This window comes from Theropithecus gelada, chromosome 13, assembly GCF_003255815.1.
Source record: "Theropithecus gelada isolate Dixy chromosome 13, Tgel_1.0, whole genome shotgun sequence".
Lineage (NCBI taxonomy): Eukaryota > Metazoa > Chordata > Mammalia > Primates > Cercopithecidae > Theropithecus > Theropithecus gelada.
Genome location: NC_037681.1, coordinates 85,213,150 through 85,236,646, shown reverse-complemented (window position 1 = coordinate 85,236,646; position 23,497 = coordinate 85,213,150). Strand labels below are relative to the sequence as shown.

Here is a 23,497-nt window from a genome sequence, read left to right as displayed (position 1 = left end):
ACTAAGATTAGGTTCAATTCACTATGGACATAAAATCTCATTTTTGGTAGAACCCCTTCCCACATACATATTTGCATAGAAAAAGATCTGAAAGAATATACACTAAGGAGTTTAGTGATCCTGAATGGTAAGAATGTGATACTTTCATTTTTAATTTTTTTTGGTCTGGATTTCCTAACTTTCTAAAATATACTTTACTACTTCTATAATGATAAACGGTTATTTATAACAATAGTGAATAAAAGTGCACCTAAATGGACTTCCCTATTTGTGGAGTACAGTTTGGGTGTAGGAACAGAGAGCAAAAAATAAGTTTTTACCTAAGAAACAGTTGGTAATTATTCTAGGGTTTTAAATAATTGCTTTATTTCAGAGGCAATATGAAATTATATTTTAAAATAAAAACAAGTTTACACAGTTTTAGTTTGTGCATTTATCTATAGTCATTGTGGATGGCTGTGAGCTAGTCTTCTTAGAATATGGAAAGAAGTAAACACTTAACACTTAAGGAGAATTTGAAAATAAAAAGTTACCATCATTTCTCAAAGGTAGTGACCTAATTTTGATCTATATTCTCTCTAGTGAAGATGTATCCTTTTTGTCAATAGATTATAATCAAGAGTCCAGGAAAAAACATGATCAATTGTGTTTTAATTCTTGTTTTTGACAAATGTGCCAAGACCTTTCAGTGGTGGAAATTTTTCAACAGTGTTCAGACAGCTGGATATCCACCTGCAAAAGAATGAATGTGGACTCCTACCTCATACCATATACAGAAATTAATTCAAAATGGATTAAAGACGTAAATGTAAGAGTTGAAACTATAAAACTCTTAGGAGAAAATCTAGGTATAAATCTTTGTGATCATGAATTGGGCAATGATTTCTTACATATGATACCTAAATCACAAGAAAAATCAGATCTTATCAAAATTAAAAGCTTTTGTGTGTCAAAGAATACTATCAAGATAATGAAAAGACAACCTGCAGAATTGGAGAAGATATCTTCAAATCATTTCTCTGATAAAGGCTTAGTATCCAGAATATACTTAAAAATCTTACAACCTAACAATAAAAAGACAAATTATCCAATTAAAATATAGGCAAATGGCTGGGCACAGTGGCTCATGCCTGTAATCCCAATACTTTGGGAGGCTGAGGAGGGAGATCGCTTGAGCTCAAGAGTTCAAGACCAGCCTGGGGCAACATACGGAGACCTTGTCTCTGCTAAAACAAAACAAAACAAAGGCAAAGGATCTGAATAGATATTTCTCCACAGAAGATATACAAATAGTCGATAAACACATGAAAAGATGCTCAATATCATTAGCTATCAGGGAAATGCAAACCAAAATGTCAATGAGATACCACTTCAAACCGATGGCTATAACCAAAAAGACAGTAACAAGTGTTGTAAGAATGTGGAGAAGTTGGAATGTATGTTATTAGTGGGAATGTAAAATGGTGCCATCACTTTGGAAAAGTTTGGCAGTTTCCCCAAAAAGTTAAGAGTTCCTATATGACCCAGCAATTCCATTCCTAAGAGAGTGGGAAACATCTGTCCACACAAAAACTTATACACAAATGTTCATAGCAGCATTACTCATAATCGTCAAAAAGTGAAAACAACCCAATTATCAACTGATTAACAGATAAGCAAAATGTGCTATGTCCAGTGAAATATTGTGCAGCCAAATACGGATACATGCTACAAATATGGATACATACTACAACATGAATGAACTTGAGAACAGAATGCTAAGCAAAACCCAGACACAAAAGGCTGCAGACTGTAGAATTCCATCCTTGTGAAATAACCAGAAAAGACAAATCCATAGAGACAGAAAGCAGATTAGTAGTTGCCAGGGCCTGGGGAACGAGAGGGATAAGGAGTGACTGCTAATGGGTACAGGGTTTCTTTTTGGGGTGATAAAAATGTTTTGAAATTAGATAGTGATGATGGTTGCACGACTTTGTGAATATACTAAAAACCAGTGAACTGAACACTTGAGTTAATTACAAATTTTTATCTCAATAAAAAGGCCTAAAAAGAATAAAAGATCTATCATTTTTGGCACTATTTCTTTGACCTGTATAAACTTCAGTTACAGGTCTATGGCTACTAACTAGCTGTCACTAGTTAGTAGTGATTTACAATAGGAAGTAATTTTCCTCCATATTAGGAAAGGTAGGCAAGAAGATGGAACTATTTTAAAACTAAGAACTTGCATATCTTTAAAAAACTCAAAGTGAGAAGTCACTTTCACAACTTGTGTTCCAAAAGAGAAGAGCCCATATACATTCCCTGACACATTCAAAGGCACTTAGTAAAGAATACTGGTTATTGTTTGGTCCATGTCCATTCTCCTCTACCTTGACCACTGTTTTAACTCCTTCTTACCCTACAGTCTATCACAATGCCTTTTCACTTTATCTTCTGCTTACTGTCAATAGCCAAGAAGATTTTGCTGAGCTTTTTTGCAGTTCACTTTATTCAAGAGAAAAATGAAAGAAAACCTAAAAATAAGATATTAAAAATGCTTTCTGAAATTATGGCACAAGCCTGTCTCTGCTCTATACAATTGAGAATCACTCGTTGGGACATTTTACAGTATTTTAATACTTGTGGGCATTTGTATTTACCATTTTCAAATGACATTTCTCAAAACAGAAAATACAAAGTTGGCAACTTGTTCTCTCCAATTTTTGTTTTAAATATGATGCTGGACAGGTCCTAGCGAGTAACTCAATACAGAATTAGCAGACGTTAACTCCAGGATACATGATAAGTTCATTCCCTATTAGTATAGAACAAGAGAAAAAATAGCTTCTTAAAGTGATAGGGCTTGGAAGAGTTCTCTAGATTCAGCATGTTTCAAAGATGAGTTAAAGAATCAGGAGAGCCTAACGTGGTTTAGAGCTCCTCCTAATGGCACAAAATGAATTCTCATCATTGCGATGTTCAAAACTATAGTTCTTTGGTCAGTGAGAATGCAGGGGAAACAAAGTGAGGAAAGAGTAGAACTGTCCTAGAAGGGGTTGTCCTAAAAATAGCAGGGGGAAATCCAAACAATAAAAGCATCCTTTTTTATTTTTAAGTCAAATGTGCGTTAGCTTTTAGTTAACACATACAAATTTCTCATCCATTTTTTTCTATGAGAGGAGTTTCAATTTGAAGAAGTGATTTATTTGGAAAGAGAAAAAATTAGAAAAAAAAAATCCACATAGCCACATTTACAAGTAGGTTCATTGAAGAGGAGGCTTTGGCAGTGCCAGGTGGCATACTGTAAAGAGATGGGGCAATGAGCACAATGGAGAGAACTGGCAGACAAGGATTTACATGCTACAAAGCCATTCTAGGGAAAAGTTAAAGGTAGTCTACAATTATGAAATGTATAATAATGTATTTCATCATTATATATATTGGTAACAAGAAAAATCTGGGGGAATAAAAGCACACACGGTTTTTTTTTTTTTTTTTTCTTTTGAGACGGAGTGTCGCTCTGTCGCCCAGGCTGGAGTGCAGTGGCCGGATCTCAGCTTACTGCAAGCTCCGCCTCCCGGGTTTACGCCATTCTCCGGCCTCAGCCTCCCGAGTAGCTGGGACTACAGGCGCCCGCCATCTCGCCCGGCTAGTTTTTTGTATTTTTTAGTAGAGACGGGGTTTCACTGTGTTAGCCAGGATGGTCTTGATCTCCTGACCTCGCGATCCGCCCGTCTCGGCCTCCCAAAGTGCTGGGATTACAGGCTTGAGCCACCGCGCCCGGCCTAAGCACACAAAGTTTTAAATGACAATGTGATAATTCAAGCTAAAGTTAAGAGTGATGAACATTTATTACTCACAATAAAAAAGGCTTTTTTAAATTGATGTTTTTCTATAGAAGAATCTATTTAAAATATAAACCTGAATTTAACATGTGATTGGCATGTATTTATTCAGGAGAAAGAGCTATAAGACTTCTTTCAAAGTGGGCAACCAATGGGTAAATAGTTCCACTTTAAAACGCTGATGAATCACGGATTGAGACAGCAGAGCTGGTGTGCCAATCAACCAGTATTTGCTTTTGCACTAGTGATTTCCTGGTTCAGAATGACATCTTCCTGTTAGAAACTGGCTCAGTCTCATGGTTAACAGTAATTCAAAGCAATGGATTGTAGCAGCCTAATCATATGAAACTAAAGATTTTCTGAATCCCAAACACATGGCCTGAGTGACATTCCCTGCCTTTAGTTCCAACATAGGGAGATGGTAATTACTTTTCTATAGGACATGCCTCTGAAGGGGCTTCTAGAAAGCCTGGTAAAGTAAGGCTTTACCTCCCAAATCAGAGGTGCACGTCAATGAAAATTCCAAGAACCATCTTAGCCTGCAAGTAAAAAGATCAGCCTAGGTGACTCCAGGATTATAAAACTGGGTTCTCAAAGATCATCTTCTCAGCAATTATGAAGAGAAAGGGAGAGTGTTTCTATAATGGCCTTATGATCACAATACTTAATCAGAATTAGTCTCTACAAAGAGGAGGCGGGAGGGGGGAAGAAAACCACCTCTGTCAGCCTTGGCCAATCTCTTATGAAATAATCCTGTTCTATTAAGTTCATAATTAAACATAATTTGATAATATTTTCTGGACTTGGGCATCAACTGACTTTTATAAAGCAAGTTGTAATACAATATATTGAAATGCTGCCAACTTAACGTACTTTTTCCTTTGGGCCATTTTGTCTCAGAATTCAAAATGTGGGTACAATTGACACTAACTGTTTACCTGGTAGATGTGCTTGTCTTCTCTACTGTAGACATGAGTCTCGCAAATGCATCAGTCACTTTGAGGCTTGAGGTGGAGATTTCCAGCTTAGAAGTTGTTAACTCATACAACTCCGGATCCACACCTTATAGTATAAAATGATAGTTAGTGATGGTAGGCTGCAGTGGGTTACCCAGTTAGCCACAATCCAAGATGCAAAAGGCAATATTCTGTAAACATCTGAGTCTTTTACAAACAGAACTATCTTCAGAACACTGGAATACTGCATTTATTTTTTAAATTATGAACTCTACTTTTTGGAGTTTTTATAAAACAGGAAAATACTTTTCAAATTTCATTTTGGAATGAATATATCCTTAAGCTAGCATTTATGCAGCAGATGCTAACCAAATATTTCTAAAATTTCTATCTGCTATAGAAAACTCCCTCAATTTGGATCAGGAAGGGATATAAAATTATCAATGTTTTATAAAAAGAATGCACATGATATGACATCCCATTTTTCAATTAACTAACCTCATTTAAAAAATTTTCCTGTTTCCTCACCTCCTTATTTTTTCTCTATTTTCTTTCACTGAAAAAGATTTAGAAGCTAATATAAAGTCTCAAACATGGTAAATGATCTGGTTCGTTTAAATATATTTTGACTAAGGACTAATCATAAACATATACCACATAGTTCTTTATTCAGGTTAGAGGTGGGGAGGGTAAAAGATTTTCAGAAAAGGTGAGTAAAAGTACCACTTTTGGACAAAATGAAAATTCTTGTCTATAGGGTTAATTATATTTCTGTAGTCTCATATCTGAATCTGGTAGTCATTAGTTCAAATATCTTGTTAGAGTAATTCAAAAGGAAGCTCAGAGGGTTAGATTTATTGCAAAAATTGATTTAAAAAATCTCCCCCATCTGACTTCATTAAAATATACATATAACTTTGCATATTTCTCATGTAATACAGACTTATAGCAATGATGACAACAATAACATGGAAAAGAACAGTTTAAATATTTTAAATTTAAGTTACACTTTGGATAATAAAAATATTCAGAGTAAAAAAAAAAAAGTTTTTAATCCTACACTCTCCTGGTACCAGCAAATAACTTAAGAAAAAAAGTTCATGAGTTGCAGGGTGTAACAGCAAAGCAAAATTCTAAGGAAGAATGTCTTACAGTTTCTGAAGTTTTTACTTATTATTTCTTTTAAAAAAAATGCCCTGTAAGATCAGCAGATAAAGTTATATATGTTATATATAAATGCATATATTTAGAGTAACAAGTTTTTTCCTTTTAAGATACTTAGCAAATTAAAAAATCAGAAACTGACTTCTATTAACCAACTTTACAGAAGTAAACAGATCTCAGATGTTTACAGAAATCAGACAAGCAAAAGCGACTTCCACAGTTACGAAGTCTAACGAGGGAGGAAGGCTATAGAAAATGTATGTTGACTCTCCCAAGTTCTCAATATTTCATTAAGGTACAGTTTCAAAATATACTTTAAAAGGACTTTCCTTTGTGTTCCTGTAATAATAATATGGGTTGCAATTAAAATGTAAAAAATTGTATATGTCTGTAAAGGGACCAAATGAGCCCAAAGTACTTCCCTCTCTCTAAAGGCTAGATTCCAGCAACCACAAAATTTAAGTTGCTGTCTAGTGTATAGGGCAGAATAAATAACTGCATTCTGACTGGCAATAGGAAAGCGCTAGTAAAAACTTAGTTGGGTTTATAAAATACTGGCCACTTGGCTGTCAAACAGTGAAGTGGCAGATTAATAAAAAAAGACAACAAAATCACACCCCCAAATAACTACCACCACACCAAAAAACCCCCCCAAACTATGGTTAGATTTTTCAAAAACAAGACAACTATTTACTATAATAATTGGAGAGTAATTTTTTTAATGGAAGGTTTTTTTTTTTAAGAGCCTTAATGAGGCATAGTTTAGTTACATTACTAAAGCTAGCCAACCAAGTTCTATGCCAACCTCCTAAGTCTCACACACAAAATAATTAACCGCAAGCTAAGACGAAATGACTTTCCCAGAAACAAGTCAGAAAAAATGCAAGCAAGTGGTGAAATGGAATACTAAGGAAGGTGTTGATACCTGTAGCTTGATGGTAAGTTTTAACAAAACCCAATAGCAATAAAAAGAAGCCAAAGCAAATATATAGTAATCAAATTTATATAGCAGCTAGAGCATATTAATGAAAATATTGAACAAAAATATTTAAAAGGCTCCAAAGTAATGAGAACTGCATTTGACCATGCTGATTGCACTTCCATTACAGCTCTAAGCTTCTGAAACCGCTTGCTCTTCTTGCAGCTGTGTACACTGAGCCTGATTATCAGGTCATTTCTGTACTTCTTTATATAGCCACGTTATTTGTGCTCCTATGAATGGTTTTTAAATGAGTTTGAAATGTAACCAAAAATTAAATTTAAACCAGGTTTTTAGGGACCCAAAAGAAAAACAGTGACCTCATTCAAATGATAATACAGTTTATGACAAAACAAAGCTGACAGCAAATTTAAAATGGGAGCTTAATTCTTGGGAATATAGTAACAAAAGGATATACATGTTTTTGGTTGTCCCTCCCACCCCCCAGTAAGTATTCTAAAATGTCAGACAATTAGCTTACCCAGGTCATTGCATAGATCAAATGTAAATTTAGAAGTAATTTAAGTAAATAGTACAATAGCATTTTGAAGTCAAAACCAGACAGATTGGTTTTTCATATGCTTGCAAAATCTTGAAAACGGTAAGAACAATCAGGGGCTTGGATTTGAGGAATCCAGTCACTCTATACCAAATGACCTTGGAACTTCCCTGCAGCAGAATCAGATTTCCATAAACAAATCTCAAGGGCTTCCTGGGTCCCAGGTTCACTCTGAGCTGACTATTAGTCTCCCCCATCCATATCCCATCATGGCTGCTCAATTGTTGGAAGTGGGTGGTAGCACTATCTAGTGGAATAGCACAAAACCAGTGAATTTTCAGGAACCAGGCCAGTTGTGAAACTAGCCACTGGTGGGGACAGAAAGGGACTCTCACTATGCATTCTGGGCATGGGCATCTATATGGCACCCCAACAGCTGTCTGGTGATCAATGGGCATGATTACCAGATCACATGTTGGGACGACAGTTATTAAAATAATATTGAATAAAATGTAAACATAAAAATGCCATTATAATTTTAATCTTTTATTCAGTTAGAAAATGACAAAGTACATTAGTCCTTTGGTCAATGAACTGAACTTTTGCAGGGCTGAACATTAACAGGCACTCCAGTAATTTTTAATTTCTAGCTTTTAGTATCTCATAGCAATTATTTTCTACTATTAACTTTTGTAACATTTTTTTCCCCATGGAAAACTAACAGTATACTTTCTATTTAAGAGCTACATAAAAACAGAAATAGTTCTATATGGGACTATATACTTAGTGCTAGACTCCAACATTTTGGAACCTAATTATATATTTAGCAGCACTAATAAGCAACTAATTGAATGCTGGAATTCGTAAAGGTTGTATTATTACAGGCACTACAATGTAAAGTCATCTTTGTATACTAAAATATTCTATCTCTAAACTTGTATTTTTTTCAAATGGCTTTATAGAATATGCTTTTAAAAATAAGCATATAAAATATCACATTTTCCACTTAGAGGGAAAAAAACCCAACAACCCTACCTTTAACTTTCTAAGGACATTAGGGATGTTTTATTCCTAGAAACTACTTTCAGCTTTGAATATTACACTTTGAGAAAGTTTTCCTTGAAATACATTTCACATAAGTCATTTTTTTTTTGTAATCAGATACTAGAAAATAACAGATGAAAGAAAAGTATTAAAAAGACATAGAGAATACAATCTACTTGTTTCCTTGTTTATAGGAAAGTCAAGTGATGTGGTCATGCTTTTAGTAAATAAACTGGAATTGTGGTTTTAACACTCTGCTGACCTGGGATTGTGGTGCTGCTGCTAGAGCTACTGTCATCCACGGGCCCAAAGAAATCAAGGTTCAGAAGAGTGGAACCTCCACTAGCTTGAAATTCAGTGACCGTGTTGGTAGGCAGCCACACAGAAGGTAAGCCAAGGGAGGAGGGGTTATGTGTAAAAAGGGGTAAGACACACACTTGAACATGCAGGTTATAATTAGTAATCATTACACATTTTAAAAATCAACATTAAAACAATGTGTACAGTATTAGTTTTTCATTACTAAGGACATTTCTAAAGTAACAGTTTAATTCAATGTACATTTTCTCATGTACAATGTAAAGAATGTAACACTTAGTAAGGTTTTAGGAGTTCAGTTCCTTCAATCAAAACTGGAAGCCATACCAGAAGGACCAAAAGGAAAGCGTACCCGTTAAAGGGAAACAATACTTAAATCTCAACCCAACATTAAAAATCGCTGTACATGCCCAAATCAATCTTTCATGTTAGTAATACTGGTTTCTAATTAATGCTTTTTAAAAAGTGACAAAGTTGTCAGTTTCAGGACACGCACCAATATGTTTAGTTTAAAATAACATAATAAAGAATGTCATAACTACCCTACCCTGATGTGCAACCTCAAGCTGTACTGTTCCCCTTTAACTCTGAAACAGTAATCAGAAATAGTATACATTTTTAAAGAAGTTGTTTGTTAATAAAAAGCATGATGATTTGACTGAAGACACCAGACAACAGCAAAAAGTGCATCCAGGCTTTCCTTCAGCACTATATTAATTCAATTGGATGCTTTCCAGATATCCTAGGACCCCACTATAAGGCCAAGCTGATAGTGTCTTTTTACAATGGCAAAATAATTGCCGTTTAGACAATGACAGGTGTTTTAGACAATGGCTCGAACAACTTAAGCACAAGGAGTAAGACCAATTACATCTTGGGATCCACTTAAAACTTGTGGTGTCAACACTAGAAACTAGCATTGGTGTGTTACTTATTTTAAAAAGCCCACATTACATTACTGGAATAAGTTATTCCTTTTTGAGGATTTTCTTTTAAAGCCATAAGTGAAACCAATTATTTTTAGAACTGCCTACTAACATTTGGAGACACGCTTTAGAAAAGGATCGTGAAATTTATTTTCTATTTGCATATAGGTGCTCTATAAAATATTAAATCTAAAAGCTACTTTAAGTCAATAAACATGGATCTATGCACATTGTTTTTGGTTAAATAATTGTGCTTTGTGCTTTGAAGCAGCCTCTAGCCACAAGACTTTGCATCCAAGAAAATTCCATAAATTAAAACTTACAGAAAAAAATTCAAGGTAAATTGGTCCTAGCTAAAAATTTTTTAAACTACCTAGATATTTGTAAAAAATAAAGAAGCTTACTTTTGACTTAAGATAAAGAAACTAAAATTTTACCTAACTACTATTACCTATATTTGGACATTAATACTGTTGATAATAGTAACGGCTGGTTTCTTGAGCAATTACTATTCAGAAAGAAAGCCTGAATTTCCAAAGATAAGAATAAGTTATGTTCAAACAAAAAAGGAAATCAGCAGAGAGAAGTTTGTCTGAACTTTGTAGCTTTCTTAACTCTAGCTCTGGTGCTAGAGGCTCTACGGAGAGACGTACCATCTAAAGGGTTAGTAAGGCCACTGCTACTCCAGTCAAACTGGACGGGTGGTAGAGACTCCTAGAGTTGAAAACCAAAAAATCAAAATTAATCAGTACAGGTTGTAGCAACGTAAAGAATCCTTTAAAAAAAAAATTATAGCAAGACCATTAGGCAACAAAGTACCTAAAGACAAAATTGGGATAATTTACAATTTCAGAAGGTTACCTGCAAATATTAGCACAAACTGAAATTGCAAAATTTACAAACAGTACAGGTTATTGACATTTAAAAAGCTGTATCTGGGAAATGAAATTATCTTTACATTTTTAAACAAATTTATGAACTGATTCTATGCCAAGATTTCAATCTATTCTCAAATCGTGATTTAAACTATTGGTGTGATTACAATAAAAAAACATGGTATAAAATGAGAAGATTCAATGTCTAAGGTCTGTCTGGTTCCTTACAATTTTCCAAATTTTGAAGAAAATCATGGGCTAATAAATGAGACATTTTTAAAGTGTTGATTTAAAATATTTATTTTAATCAACTTCTTTAATTTAGAAATTACGTATTAGATACCAGAATTTAATTTTGGGTGTCATCCTTGTATAGGGGCCACGCTAATCTCCTCTGTACCTTGCCAATTTTAATAATGTGCTGCTGAAGTGAGCATAGAATTTTAAAAACAATACTAAAACAAAACTAAAGGGATGCTCAGGCTGGGCGCAGTGGCTCAAGCCTGTAATCCCAGAACTTCGGGATCCAAGGAGGGCGGATCACGAGGTCAGGAGATCGAGACCATCCTGGCTAACACAGTGAAACCCTGTCTCTACTGAAAATACAAAAAATTAGCCAGGCATGGTGGCACACGCCTGTAATCCCAGCTACTTGAGAGGCTGAGGCAGGAGAATAGCTTGAACTCGGGATGCGGAGGTTGCCAAGATCGTGCCACTATTGACTACACTTCAGCCTGGGTGACAGAGTGAGACTCTGTCTCCAAAAAAAAGAAAAAAAAAAAACCACTATTCCAGGGGTTTAAATTTCTTAACTGTCAAACATATAAAATAAGCAAATGGTAAATTTAAGATGGAAGGCAGTGCAAAAACATCTTTAAAATGAGCATTCACACTTCATTTTAAGAATATTCTCACAAGAAAAAAATGTTGGTTTTTTTTCTTTTCTTTTGGGGGTGGTAAAATAGGCTGTATTTTATTAGACTTTGTTATCAGTTTTTTTGGACATCACTTAACACTACACTTTATTGTAAGGCAGGCACTGTTAAAACTTTGTATTAATTTTTTTCTGGGTAGGTAAGGTCACTTGCTGTTTTCTATAGAAAAGGAGCATGAATCAGTTATTTTTGAAAAGTCTAATCCATGATATTATAATATGACTATCAGGATAACTGGGATACCAATGACAGGCAAATTAATTTAAGTATTTAGTTTCCAAAAATCAGGTCCAGCCTGGAGCAAGGTATAAATTGAGTAAAATACTATAACATTAGTTAGTGGGTGCCAGGGCTAAGGGATGGTTGTGGGGCAGTGACTATGAAGGGTGTTCTTAATAGTGGTGGTGGTGGTTACATGAATCTATGTGATATGATATAGACCTATATACACATATTGTACCAATGTCATGTTCCTGGCTTTTACATTATAGTATATTATGTAAGATGTAACCATGGAGGAAACTGGTGAAGGGTGCAAGGGACTTCTCTGTACTATATTTGCAACTTCCTGTGAATCTATAATTATTTCAAGATAAAAGTTAAAAAACTGCTGAAAACCTAGTTTATAACCTACCTACACAGCTAATAAATATTTAGAAAATATTTTCTTTAGCTGATCTTAAAAGGAAACAAACATCTCTAAGCATTCTAGCAGATTCAACTTACTCCACTTCTAGATCAGTGACACCTTTGCTCATAATCTACACTGAATGGACAAAATCTAGGTTTATGCAATAACAATTTCTGAATAAATGGAGCAAGTTCTTTCATGAACACATTCTATCTGAATGATGTCAAGTAGCTGGGTGCTTAGAAATATTTCAATGATTTGCTGAAATCTGAGCTTCTCAAATAGGGTATGGTATTTAGAAGACAGCCAAAATCATAATGAGGTGATACACATGAATCAACATTTAATGGAAATGAAAAAAGGTGAAAAACAGGATACCAAAGCAAAAAAAGATTAAAACTAATGATGTTCACAAGTATGGAAACTCAAGAGAAAGCATGAGAATGAAGCATTTTAAAACCACTTGAAGCAATGTGGTATGAATTATTACTACAGAGAAAACAGCACTAGGCAAATAAGGTCATAATAAAAAGAACAAAAACATGGAGACAGGAGGCTTGGATTCTAGTCCTAGCAGTACCACTAATACATAGTTTTGGGTAAATCACTTAGACTTTCCAAATATGTTTTCTTGCTGTAAAAAGTGAGCATAGTGGCCAGGCGCAGTGGCTCACGCCTGTAATCCCAACATTTTGGGAGGCCGAGGTGGGTGGATCACTTGAGGTCAGGAGTTCAAGGCCAGCCTAGGCAACATGGTGAAACCCATCTCCAATAAAAATATAAAAATCAGCCGGGTGTGGTGGCAGGTGCCTGCAATCCCAGCTCCTTGGGAGGCTGAGGTAGGAGAATTGCTTGAACCCAGGAGACAGAAGTTGCAGTGAGCTGAGACTGCACCATTGCACTCTAGCCTGGGCAACAGAGCAAAACGTGGTTTCAAAAAAAAGGCATGGAACTAGATAATCATTTTTTCTTCTAGCTCTAAAATTCTGATTCACAACTAAAATATATCAGGCAGTCTAAGAGGTTGCTAGTGGTGACTAGATAGATAACTGCTAGTCAGAGTGTTGACCCTACTTAACGATGAATAAAGTGTAAAGTATTGACTTTACTAAGATGGAAATCAGTAGTGGTCACAATGGTGTGACCTTGAAATTTAGCAGATAAAAATGAAAACACACACACAATCCCAAAAAAGCTAAAATTACTGTTTTCACCTGTAAACTAAGTTAATACATTTCTAAACAAGAGATGCAATAGTTATAAGATCAATGAATACAAGCCAATTTGGAAGACAAAAACAAACTCAATGGGTACCAAAATTGGGATAGAACAGACAGACCCAAAAGCATGTAGTCATAATGGGAATTATCCAACTGTGCTTGTGCTAAGTTTGGAAGCCACTGTTGCTTCTAGCACTAAAGGCTAGAGCTGTTCCATCTAAAAGAAGTAAGACTAGTAGGAAGATGTAACTTCCTGCATGGCCAAAAAGTAAAATTATGTATACACACACACACACACACATTTGTGTATTTCATTTGTGTGTATGAAATCCACATATGTGTGTGTGTGTGTGTGTGTGTATGTAGCATGCTAAACAAGAGTAGTAAGAAGTATCATTTTCTAGGCCGGGTGCGATGTCTCATGCCTTGTAATCCCGGCACTTTGGGAGGCTGAGGCGGGCAGATCACTTGAGGTCAGGAGTTTGAGACCAGCCTGCCCAACATGGTGAAACCCCGTCTCTACTAAAAATACGAAAATTAGTCTGGTGTTGTGGCGTGTGCCTGTAGTCCCAGCTACTTGGGAGGCTAAGGCAGGAGAATCGCTTGAACCCGGGAGGTGGAGGCTGCAGTGAGCTGAGATCATGCCACTGCACTCCAGCCTGGGTGACACAGTAAGACTCTACCTAAAAAAAAAAAAAAAAATACACACATATAATATACACACACACATATATACATACACACATACATATATATATATAATATATATATAATTTTCTGTAAAGAGACTCTTTAGAAAATGTACTTCAGATGTTTGTTAAATTTTTTTTTTTTCCAAGGCAGGGTTTCACTCTGTTGCCCAGGCTGAAGTGCAGTGTGTGAACATGGCTCACTGCAGCCTCAACCTTCTGAGCTCTAAGCAATTCTCCCAATTCAGCCTTCTGAGAGGCTGGGACTACAGGCTCATGCCATCATGCCTGGCTAATTTTTGTAGAGGCAGGGTTTTGCCATGTTGGTTAGGCTGGTCTTGAACTCCTGGGCTCAAGCAATCCACCTGCCTTGGCCTCCCAAAGTGCTGAGATTACAGGCATAAGCCACCACGCCTGCTCTGTTAAATATTTTAACCTGAGTCAGAGGTATGGAGTCAAGCAAGCACCATACAATTCTGTGATGGAGGTCAGGCATCTTAGCACAAAATTCTAAACACGTTTTTTCATTAGGTCATCTGGACTACTTTTTTGTCAAGTCCACAGTGAAATTATATAGGAAACATAAGCTATGACTAAAATGAAATATACAGTAAGATCAAATCAGCTAGAGGCAAAAAAGACAGGCAACAGCTAACTGACACAATAAGCAATAGTTTATGGGGTTGTAAGGTGGAAGTGGTTAGATGGAGGAGGAAGCAAGCAAAACTAGCAACAAATGGTCTCAATAAGAACAGCTCCATTTTCAGTGAATGTACCAAGTAGTTACTCAAAATCCTTTCCTAGTACCTAACACTGTAGGAATAAGAATGCAGATCGAGGCAGAAATAAAAATGTGCCATGGGAAAGGTAATTCTGAAATATGCATAGACAGGGCAGACCTGGGAGAGCAGTTTATAGCCAGAGGGCACACTGGGGCAACAAAATTAAGGTAACTAAGAACAGAGTCTACCTATGGAGACATTCTGCCCAAGCCACCTTGTCTGCTGCCCAACCATCAAGGCCAGGTATTATAAACATGGCCCACTAATTCAGTGCTAGTAATAAGCTGGCTTCAAAGTAACATTTAAGCTATGTCCAAGTATAAAACATAGTGGTACACAGCAGTAATATTAGATGTTTCTTGAAACACACCTAAAATGGTAGGACCTATGCTTTACACATTTTCTAAAGTATGTTCTTCAAAACACTAGTTCTGCAGGTGTTACCACTCCCCTCTCCTCTGGTCTCTGCAAAAAAAGGTCCTGTGGCCAAGTAAATCTGAGAAATGAATTAAAATTAAGGCCATTCATTGCAGGACCCTTCAGTGTCCTTAATGTGTGTTGTGATCTCTAAGGGTAGTTATGGGGGTATGATATGAAGTACTTCCCAAACTTACTTTACCCTGGAATCCTTTAGTGAACCATCTCTAAATGGTTTTAATGGGGATTTAATATTCAATGAGAACACATTTTGGGAAAGGCTGTCTAAGCATACACTTTTTGTGTTAGATACAACTAAAGATGACATCTAAGGTTAAGAAATGACAAAACATGGCAAGAATATGTTTTAGAAATGGTAATGTTCACTTAAAAATACTAAGCTTCTAAAAAAAATATTTAACCAGCACTGAGTCAGTTTCTAACTTGATATGGAAAGAGTAAGCAAGCCCAAATGGCCCATTTTACCTAGACAAAAAGTGAGAGAAGACTTTATATTAACATATTAGTCTGAAAAAAAATTTGTGCTTAAGTGTGCCAAGGAGGTAAAGGATAAGAAAGGCAAGACAGTTTTCTGGCTGGGTGTGGTGGCTCACACCGTAATCCCAGCACTTTGGGAAGCTGAGGTGGGTGGATCACCTGAGGTCACAAGTTCGATACCAGCTTGGCCAACATGGTGAAACTCCATCTCTACTAAAAACACAAAAATTAGCTGGGCATGTTGGCACATGCCTGTAGTCCCAGCTACTTGGGAGGCTGAAGCAAGAGAATTGCTTGAACCTGGGAGGCAGAGATTATAGTAAGCCAAGATCGCACTACTGCACTCCAGCCTGGGAGACAGAGCAAGACTCCATCTCGAAAAAAAAAGTAAGACAGTTTTCTATTTTCCTAATCCATAGATTGTTCAGTTAAAGGTCACGTCATTTTCGAGTTAAATAACCATTTTGCTTAAACTCTAAAAACAAGTTTAAGGCAATGGACATACCTAACCTTTACTACTGCTTTATAAAATTTCACAGGATTCCAGAAAAAATACTAGTTCTGCAGGTGTTACTACTCCCCTGTACACTAGCAGACTTATAGAGTTGGTATAAATACAATGTTTCCTTTTTTCTTTTCTTTTTCTTTTTGAAAATCCAGCACTTACCAGATTTGTGTCAGTAATTATGATTATACAATATTCAAACTGTAAGGGACTTTAGAGATATTCATTTTAAACCCTTCAATTTATAGATAAAGAGACTAAGGCCTGGAAAGGTTTAAGAACTTACCCATAATCACCCATTTCTCAAATTGAGCTTTTCTGTTTTCAAAAATTAAAGACGATTTGTTCATTGTATTCCAAGGGATGTTAATCAAAATCATATCCATCATTAAATCAAGCTTTAAAAATATTTTTAAAACAGTCATAAATGAAGGAAAAAGGCAGTATGTGTGGATATATGTGTATATACATGCATAAACATATTTATACACATATAGATATTTTTACCTGGAACTGATCAGATGTACATGTGTTCATATCTGGTGACACGGTGGCTGTCTGACCGATGGAAGCTATTTTTTCTGCAGCAGAAAGTGGTTTCAATGGTTCCTTGGTGGGCTCTAACATACCCTGAAAAAGGAATATTAGCCTTTAATGGTGGTAGGGGGCACAGCCCACAAGCTTAAGTTAATCTATCAGAAAGGAGAAACTAAAAAACAGGTCACTTGGAAAGTACTGAAGACAAAAAGGAAGTAGTCTTTTTGTTTTTTTTTCTAAGAGACATTTTTAAGAGACAAGGTCTCACTATGTTGCCCAGGCTGGCCTCAAACTTCTTGGCTCAAGGGATCCTCTTGCCTCAAGCTCATGTCACCACACCTGGCTATTCTTAAATTTTATTTACTGAAAATCCTATAGCACTATAATGAGAACCATTCACAATACCTTTAGAATCAGAAGTTTTTAAAGCAAGACTTTGTATTGTAAATCAGATGTTTTAAAGTACAGGGTTATTACTGTCACATGAAAGCATAAGCACCAACTCGGGATGGGTTGGGGGAGACAACAATATGTCACATCTAACCTCTAAAAATCCAACACTTTAATGACACTAAAATGGAAAGGGCACCCTTTGTACACATTACCCCATGGTGGTGTGAGAAGTGAGAGCTGATTCTAAAACACGCCATATAATATGACATCTATATCCTTCAGTGTAAATGTAATGTTTGATCCTGATCCCTATGATGGCACTGGAAACTTAGTACTTAGTTCCTTGGACAGGCAAAGCAGATATACAGCCTTTTTAGAGAGGAAAACATCTTACAGGTTCCACAGGGTTTGTTACAAATCTAATATACTTTTTTTTTTTTTTTTTTAAATTGAGATGGAGTTTCGCTCTTGCTGCCCAGGATGGAGTGCAGTGGCGTGATCTTGGCTCACTGCAACCTCTACCTCCTGGGTTCAAGCGATTCTCCTGCCTTAGCCTCCTGGGTAGCTAAGAAACAGGTGTCCACCACCATGTGTGGCTCATTTTTTGTATTTTTTTAGTAGAGATGGGACGTTGGCCAGGCTGGTCTTGAACTCCTGACCTCAGGTGATCCACCCGTCTCGGCCTCCCAAAGTGCTAGGATTACAGGCGTGAGCCACCGCGCCCGGCCTAATATGCTTTTTGAGTAAGAAAGATAGATGTTCAGTATGGCTACAGAAATAGGAAAAAAACCAGTATTTTTCATCAACACTCTACCAAACTCAAAATGGGCCATAATCTAGGTCTGAAAAAAGTCAAACTGTTACATGTTTTAAAATAATATCTGATAAGCTTTTGAATATTTTTCAATCAAAGGTTATATCCTAGACAAAATCACCCTTAACTGGACCAAAAAGAAACAAACAAAACAAAACTCAAAGCTGCTAAGTCATTAATGTTAGAATCTGTAAATTTCTAAGATTTTCAGGAGAATCCCTGCCTCCTCCCTTCCCCAATAAAATAGGCGTAAACTAAAACAGTTTGCAGAATCAATTCTTAACAGTAGCACATCTGAAAGGCTTTAACCCAGCAGCTAGAAAAATGAAAGAAGTTCATGGTCTGACTCAGTATAGTAAGTATTATACAGGCTCTCTAGTGTGCCCGTATGCAGAGTTGATACATTTGGTAAACAATTACTAGTCTCAGCCAAGGCTTGGAATTTGAATGATCACTTTAAGCAGTGGTTCTGAAATTGTGATCCCCGATCAGCAGCTTCTGTGTCACCTTGGAACTTGTCAGATGTACAAATTCTCGAGCCTACCTCAGAAATATTGAACAAGAAACGGGGGTGGCGGGGGGGTGCTCAGCAATTTGTGTTTTAACAAGTCTTCCAAGTGATTCTGATACACATGAAAGTTTGAGAACCAGTGGCTTAAATGATCATTTCAGGTACTATTTCTCCAGGTGAGATCAAAAGATTATTGAACATCTCATACATGTAAGGCACCATGGGTAAAGTTAGCTATAAATTAAAACTTGATATTAAAAGAAAGGTTTCTAAATGAAAGATACCACAAAGATGGAGGAGGGGAGATACATTTATATTCATTAAACTTTGGTATTAAAGCTTATATAGAAATAGTAGCTATAGGTATGAGCTGATAGATGTGAAAATAAACTGGAAAAAAGGTGGCGGGGAGGAAAGAAGTGGAAAAAAAAGCCCATAGAAATAGTAAAAATATTTCTAATAAAGGTTGAAAAATAAAGCATAAGCTTTAGCTTCTAACTCCTCACAAACCTCACAGAACTGGTTAATGGGGTGAGGCTACACATTAGCATTAAGTAGGTCACTGCCCTTAATATGCTGAATGAAAGTGCCTACAAATTAAATTCCTAGTTCCATAACATCAACAACCTCTGGAGTGCTACTCCTTGAGAAAAAAAGAAATCCAAATAACCAAAAAGTTAAAGAAATGTTCAGCATTATATTTACCTACAACAGAAAACAATGGGGAATCATCAAAGTGTTTTTAAAGTACATGATAAAAACCATTTACGAAGGAGTAAACACTGATTTAAAAAAAACAAAACTCTAGAAAATTCCACAAAAATCAAAATGTTCCAATTCAAAATCAATAATTAGTGCTTATTCATGGAGAAAGTTTATAGATTTAAAGGTTAAGTTCCACAGCAAATTGTCACATGCACATAATGGGTTGTATAAATTCTATACCAAAGATTCCTTCATTATTTTTCCCTTATTTCCAATTTAACGGTTAGAGTAATGTTTTAAGTTTGATGGGACATTTTTATTCATCAATAAAAATATATTTTTTCATCAATAAAAAAGACACACCAAAAAACACAAACATCAAACTTTAAAATGTGACTGAGTCTTGAGGAGGAACAGAATGAAAATGTCTGTTTTCCGGTACTACCTGGCATATCTGAAAAAACAAAATTCAACACATTTAAAACATTAATGGAAAAACTAAGAACCCATTATAAGTCCTGGCTCATTTTAATTTCACTATAATTTGGTGTTTCTAAGCTTTTATGTACATCTATAGCCTTAATATTGCATTATTTAAAATTAATAACTGAATTAAAACAAATTACATCTCTAGGCCTTCAGATACTTCAGCTGCTTTTTCTTTTTTCTTTTTTTTTTTTTTTTTTGTTGAGATGGAGTCTCACTTTGTCACCCAGGCTGGAGTGCAGTGGCCGGATCTCAGCTCACTGCAAGCTCCGCCTCCCGGGTTTACGCCATCCTCCTGCCTCAGCCTCCCGAGTAGCTGGGACTACAGGCGCCCGCCACCTCGCCCGGCTAGTTTTTTGTATTTTTTAGTCGAGACGGGGTTTCACCGTGTTAGCCAGGATGGTCTCGATCTCCTGACCTTGTGATCCGCCCGTCTTGGCCTTCCAAAGTGCTGGGATTACAGGCTTGAGCCACCACGCCCGGCCCCAGCTGCTTTTTCTTTAAAGCAAGTTTAGAAAAGAAAAAGAATCCTCCAAAGGTGCATTTTACAAACAGTTATATATGCTAATATTAGTAAGATAAAAATTTTCAATCTAAAACAAAACAGTATCTGTAATTAATGAAATATTTTAAAAGTCCTGCGATCAGTATTTGATGGGATTTATGAGTTCAAAAAAGATCTATTTATACCCTTCAGATTCCAACACTAAACGTCTCTTATATAGCATGACACAGAAGTATATTTTAAGATGATTTTACAGAATAAATGCAGTAATGATAACTACATGCAGAGAGATTTTTGTACTTACCAATCCTGCTGCATACATGGGCACTATAACAGGCTGCTTCTTATTGCCCGTGAAGAGCTACACACACGTGTTAGACAGACAGAAAGAACATATATTTAGAGAATAATCTATCATACAATGAAACAGTTTCCAAATATGCTTGCGATGTTTTATTACATATATTGGGAATAATAAATTGATGAAACTTAAAAATTGCCCATATGGGGTTATTTTATCTCCCAGTCCAATTCCTTCATTTTATATTTAAGAAAAACTACTAAAACAATTTTTTCTAAAAATAAGTATTGAAGAAAAATTTAGGTAGATTGATGTTTAAAAGTCAGCACATTCAATATAAAGGAACATTTAAACCAAATATTTATTTTCTGAGGAACTAGCTTACCACAGCTTAAACAGAAGTATAACAGAATTTTAAAACACCCACAGGTTGATTAAAAGATTTTTCAAGGTACTAACAAACTCACAATGTTTCGGGTGTCTATTCCCAAGGAGCACAAAAGCTGCTTGTTGCTATGGGAGCCGCCCCACTGGTATCTCAAGCCATGTGCATCATGGATATCCTGTAGCTCAGTCCACACATCTAGCAATTCCCTGCAAAGGCCATGATGAAGCCATCAACAATAGGTTACTCAATAACTTTCACCATGAGTTCTACTTACAATATGGCTGTGACATGTTACACATTCCAATTATTCTTGGGTCCAACGTAAGTATGTAACTATTTGAATGAAATCAAGAGCCAACACTTACAGTCACTAGAAAAATAACTAAATGAGGCCAGGCATGGTGGCTCATGCCTGTAATTCCAGCACTTCGGGAGGCCGAGGCGGGTGGATCACCTGAGGTCAGGAGTTCTAGACCAGCCTGGCCAACATGGTGAAACCCCATCTCTACTAAAAAATACAAAAAATTAGCCAGACATGGTGGTGGGCGCCTGCAATCCCAGCTACTCAGGAGGCCAAGGCAGGAGAATCACTTGACCCAGGAGGAAGAGGTTGCAGTGAGCCAAGATCACTCCAGCCTGGGCAACAGAGTGAGACTCTGTCTCAAAGAAAAAAAGATATTTCATTGTGAAATTTCAGAACATCAGCAACAAAGAGATCTTAAACTATAAATTTAATGTGAGAGTAGAATAAAATTTTACCTCCCATCTATCTTTTTTTCTCAGAAGGCTGTTGGAGGATGTGCTCCACCAAAATGGGATCTAAGTGAAGGGAAGTCCCAAGACAACATATGTGTAAGCCCAGACTGAAACCATTCTAGATGGGAGCAGAATAAGGGGTTGGATCACAAGTGTATGAACAAGCTCTCAAAGGGTAGGGAAACACTAATGAAAAAGAGAAGCCCAGGAAGAAGTTGTACTATAAAGAAAACAGTGGCTTAAGAGTAAACAATATATACATGATTATAATAATGAAAACGCCAAATAAGGAATTAACCAAAAACTGATATATGGGGAAGATGAGGGGAGAATAGCAGAGGTAAGATCTAAATTTTTAGTTACCATTCTAAGAAGTCAAAAAATAATATATAACATCAATTGATTAGAATATTGATTTAGAAATATAAAAACAAACAGCTCAAAAGAAAAGAGGCAGGGAGTTTAGGTTTTGACACAATGTTTTTGAGCCTTAATTATTTTTTATTTTTTATTTTTTGGAGATAGAGTCTTGCTCTGTCACTCAGGCTGGAGTGCAATGATCTTGGCTCACTGCAACCTCTATCTTCTGGGTTCAAGCGATTCTTGTGCTTCAGCCTCAATCCCAAATAGCTGGGATTACAGGCATGCGCCACCACACCCTACTAATTTTTTTGTATTTTTTAGTAGGGACAGGGTTTCACCATGTTGGTTAGGCTGGTCTCAAACTCCTGACCTCAGGTGATCCACTGCGCCCGGCCTGAACCTCAATGTTTTAAGATAAACTTATAAATTAGAACTGCTGAAAGTAACAAAAACACATGCTATCTAAAAACTCTCTTCTACTTACCCACTTTCAGGTAAGGCCTCTCTTGTTTTTATTGGCAAAGTGCTTGTTTCCAGCAAGTGCTTCAGGGAAGTAACTTCCTCTTCAGCATCAGGGACAAGTATGGAAGGAAAACATGCTTCGAAAATTCGCTCCAGGCGGTTTAATAAAGCTGTCTGCATCAAAACACCCCCCAAAAGTTTATTTTCATTTAATTTTGATATCATAGTAATAGCATTAAAATGCAAACACATGCACACCCTGTCCACTACTGTAAGAACCATCACTCAGATACAGAAAACACTAAGTGAAAAGAACACAACTACTCACAAAACAATCACTCTAAATGATTAATTTAAATAATAATGATGAGCTACGTAGCTGGCAAGTAAAAGCAACGTGCCAAGCAATATACCTGCTACTTTACATGTAGTATCTTAATCTATTACAAAATTCTACAAAAAATAAATTACCCAATTCTACAGTGAGAAAGCAATCTCAATGTGTGAATAATCTGCCCAAAGCAAAACCCAAAAAACCCAGAGAGCATTTATATTCTTTCCACCACACTGGAATGTCTCTTACCACCACTCATCTACTCTAGATTTAGGAACAAAAAGATCAGATGCTTGTGAGAAGTATTATGCTATTATAGCTAAACAATCTTTTTTTTTGGACATAAACACGAATTTTGATAGCCTTTTGGAAATATTTTTGCTGCTAACAGTACAAAGCAAAGTAGGAAAGAATGTCTCAATTTTTACTGATAAAAAATTCAAAAAGCTCATTCATCATTTTGGTGATATGTATTATCTTTTAGATATTCCATTTCTACTCGTCTTTGTTGCATGTCTATTTTTGAATAGAATACTACCTTTCTCCTAAGTAAAGCCTTCATATTCCCCAGAGTAGTTTCACCAAGAACAAACAGATAAATCTCTTGGCATTTTTTTTAACGTATTTTTATTAACTAAAACTTGTTGGATTTAGATCAACTTAGTTTTGGTACCACT

At 36.1% G+C, this 23,497-nt stretch overlaps 1 protein-coding gene and 1 non-coding gene across 3 annotated transcripts in view; both read right to left on the bottom strand.

Annotated features, from left to right (window-relative positions):
* AFTPH (aftiphilin) overlaps positions 1–23,497 on the bottom strand; it is a 70,389-nt gene that overhangs the window by 2,971 nt on the left and 43,921 nt on the right. Inside the window, exons 3-9 of one of the 2 annotated variants that reach the window (XM_025354560.1) lie at positions 22,509–22,660; positions 20,985–21,111; positions 20,521–20,577; positions 16,773–16,895; positions 10,367–10,427; positions 8,732–8,815; positions 4,766–4,889 (exon numbers count right to left, since the gene is read on the bottom strand). In XM_025354560.1, coding sequence (XP_025210345.1) covers positions 4,766–4,889; positions 8,732–8,815; positions 10,367–10,427; positions 16,773–16,895; positions 20,521–20,577; positions 20,985–21,111; positions 22,509–22,660 — 728 coding nt within the window. The remainder of the gene's footprint in view (positions 1–4,765; positions 4,890–8,731; positions 8,816–10,366; positions 10,428–16,772; positions 16,896–20,520; positions 20,578–20,984; positions 21,112–22,508; positions 22,661–23,497) is intronic. The other variant, XM_025354561.1, reaches the window with a different exon arrangement.
* On the bottom strand, positions 10,919–11,024 carry LOC112605442. The gene has a single exon (XR_003115433.1). It is a non-coding gene; the product is annotated as a U6 spliceosomal RNA (small nuclear RNA).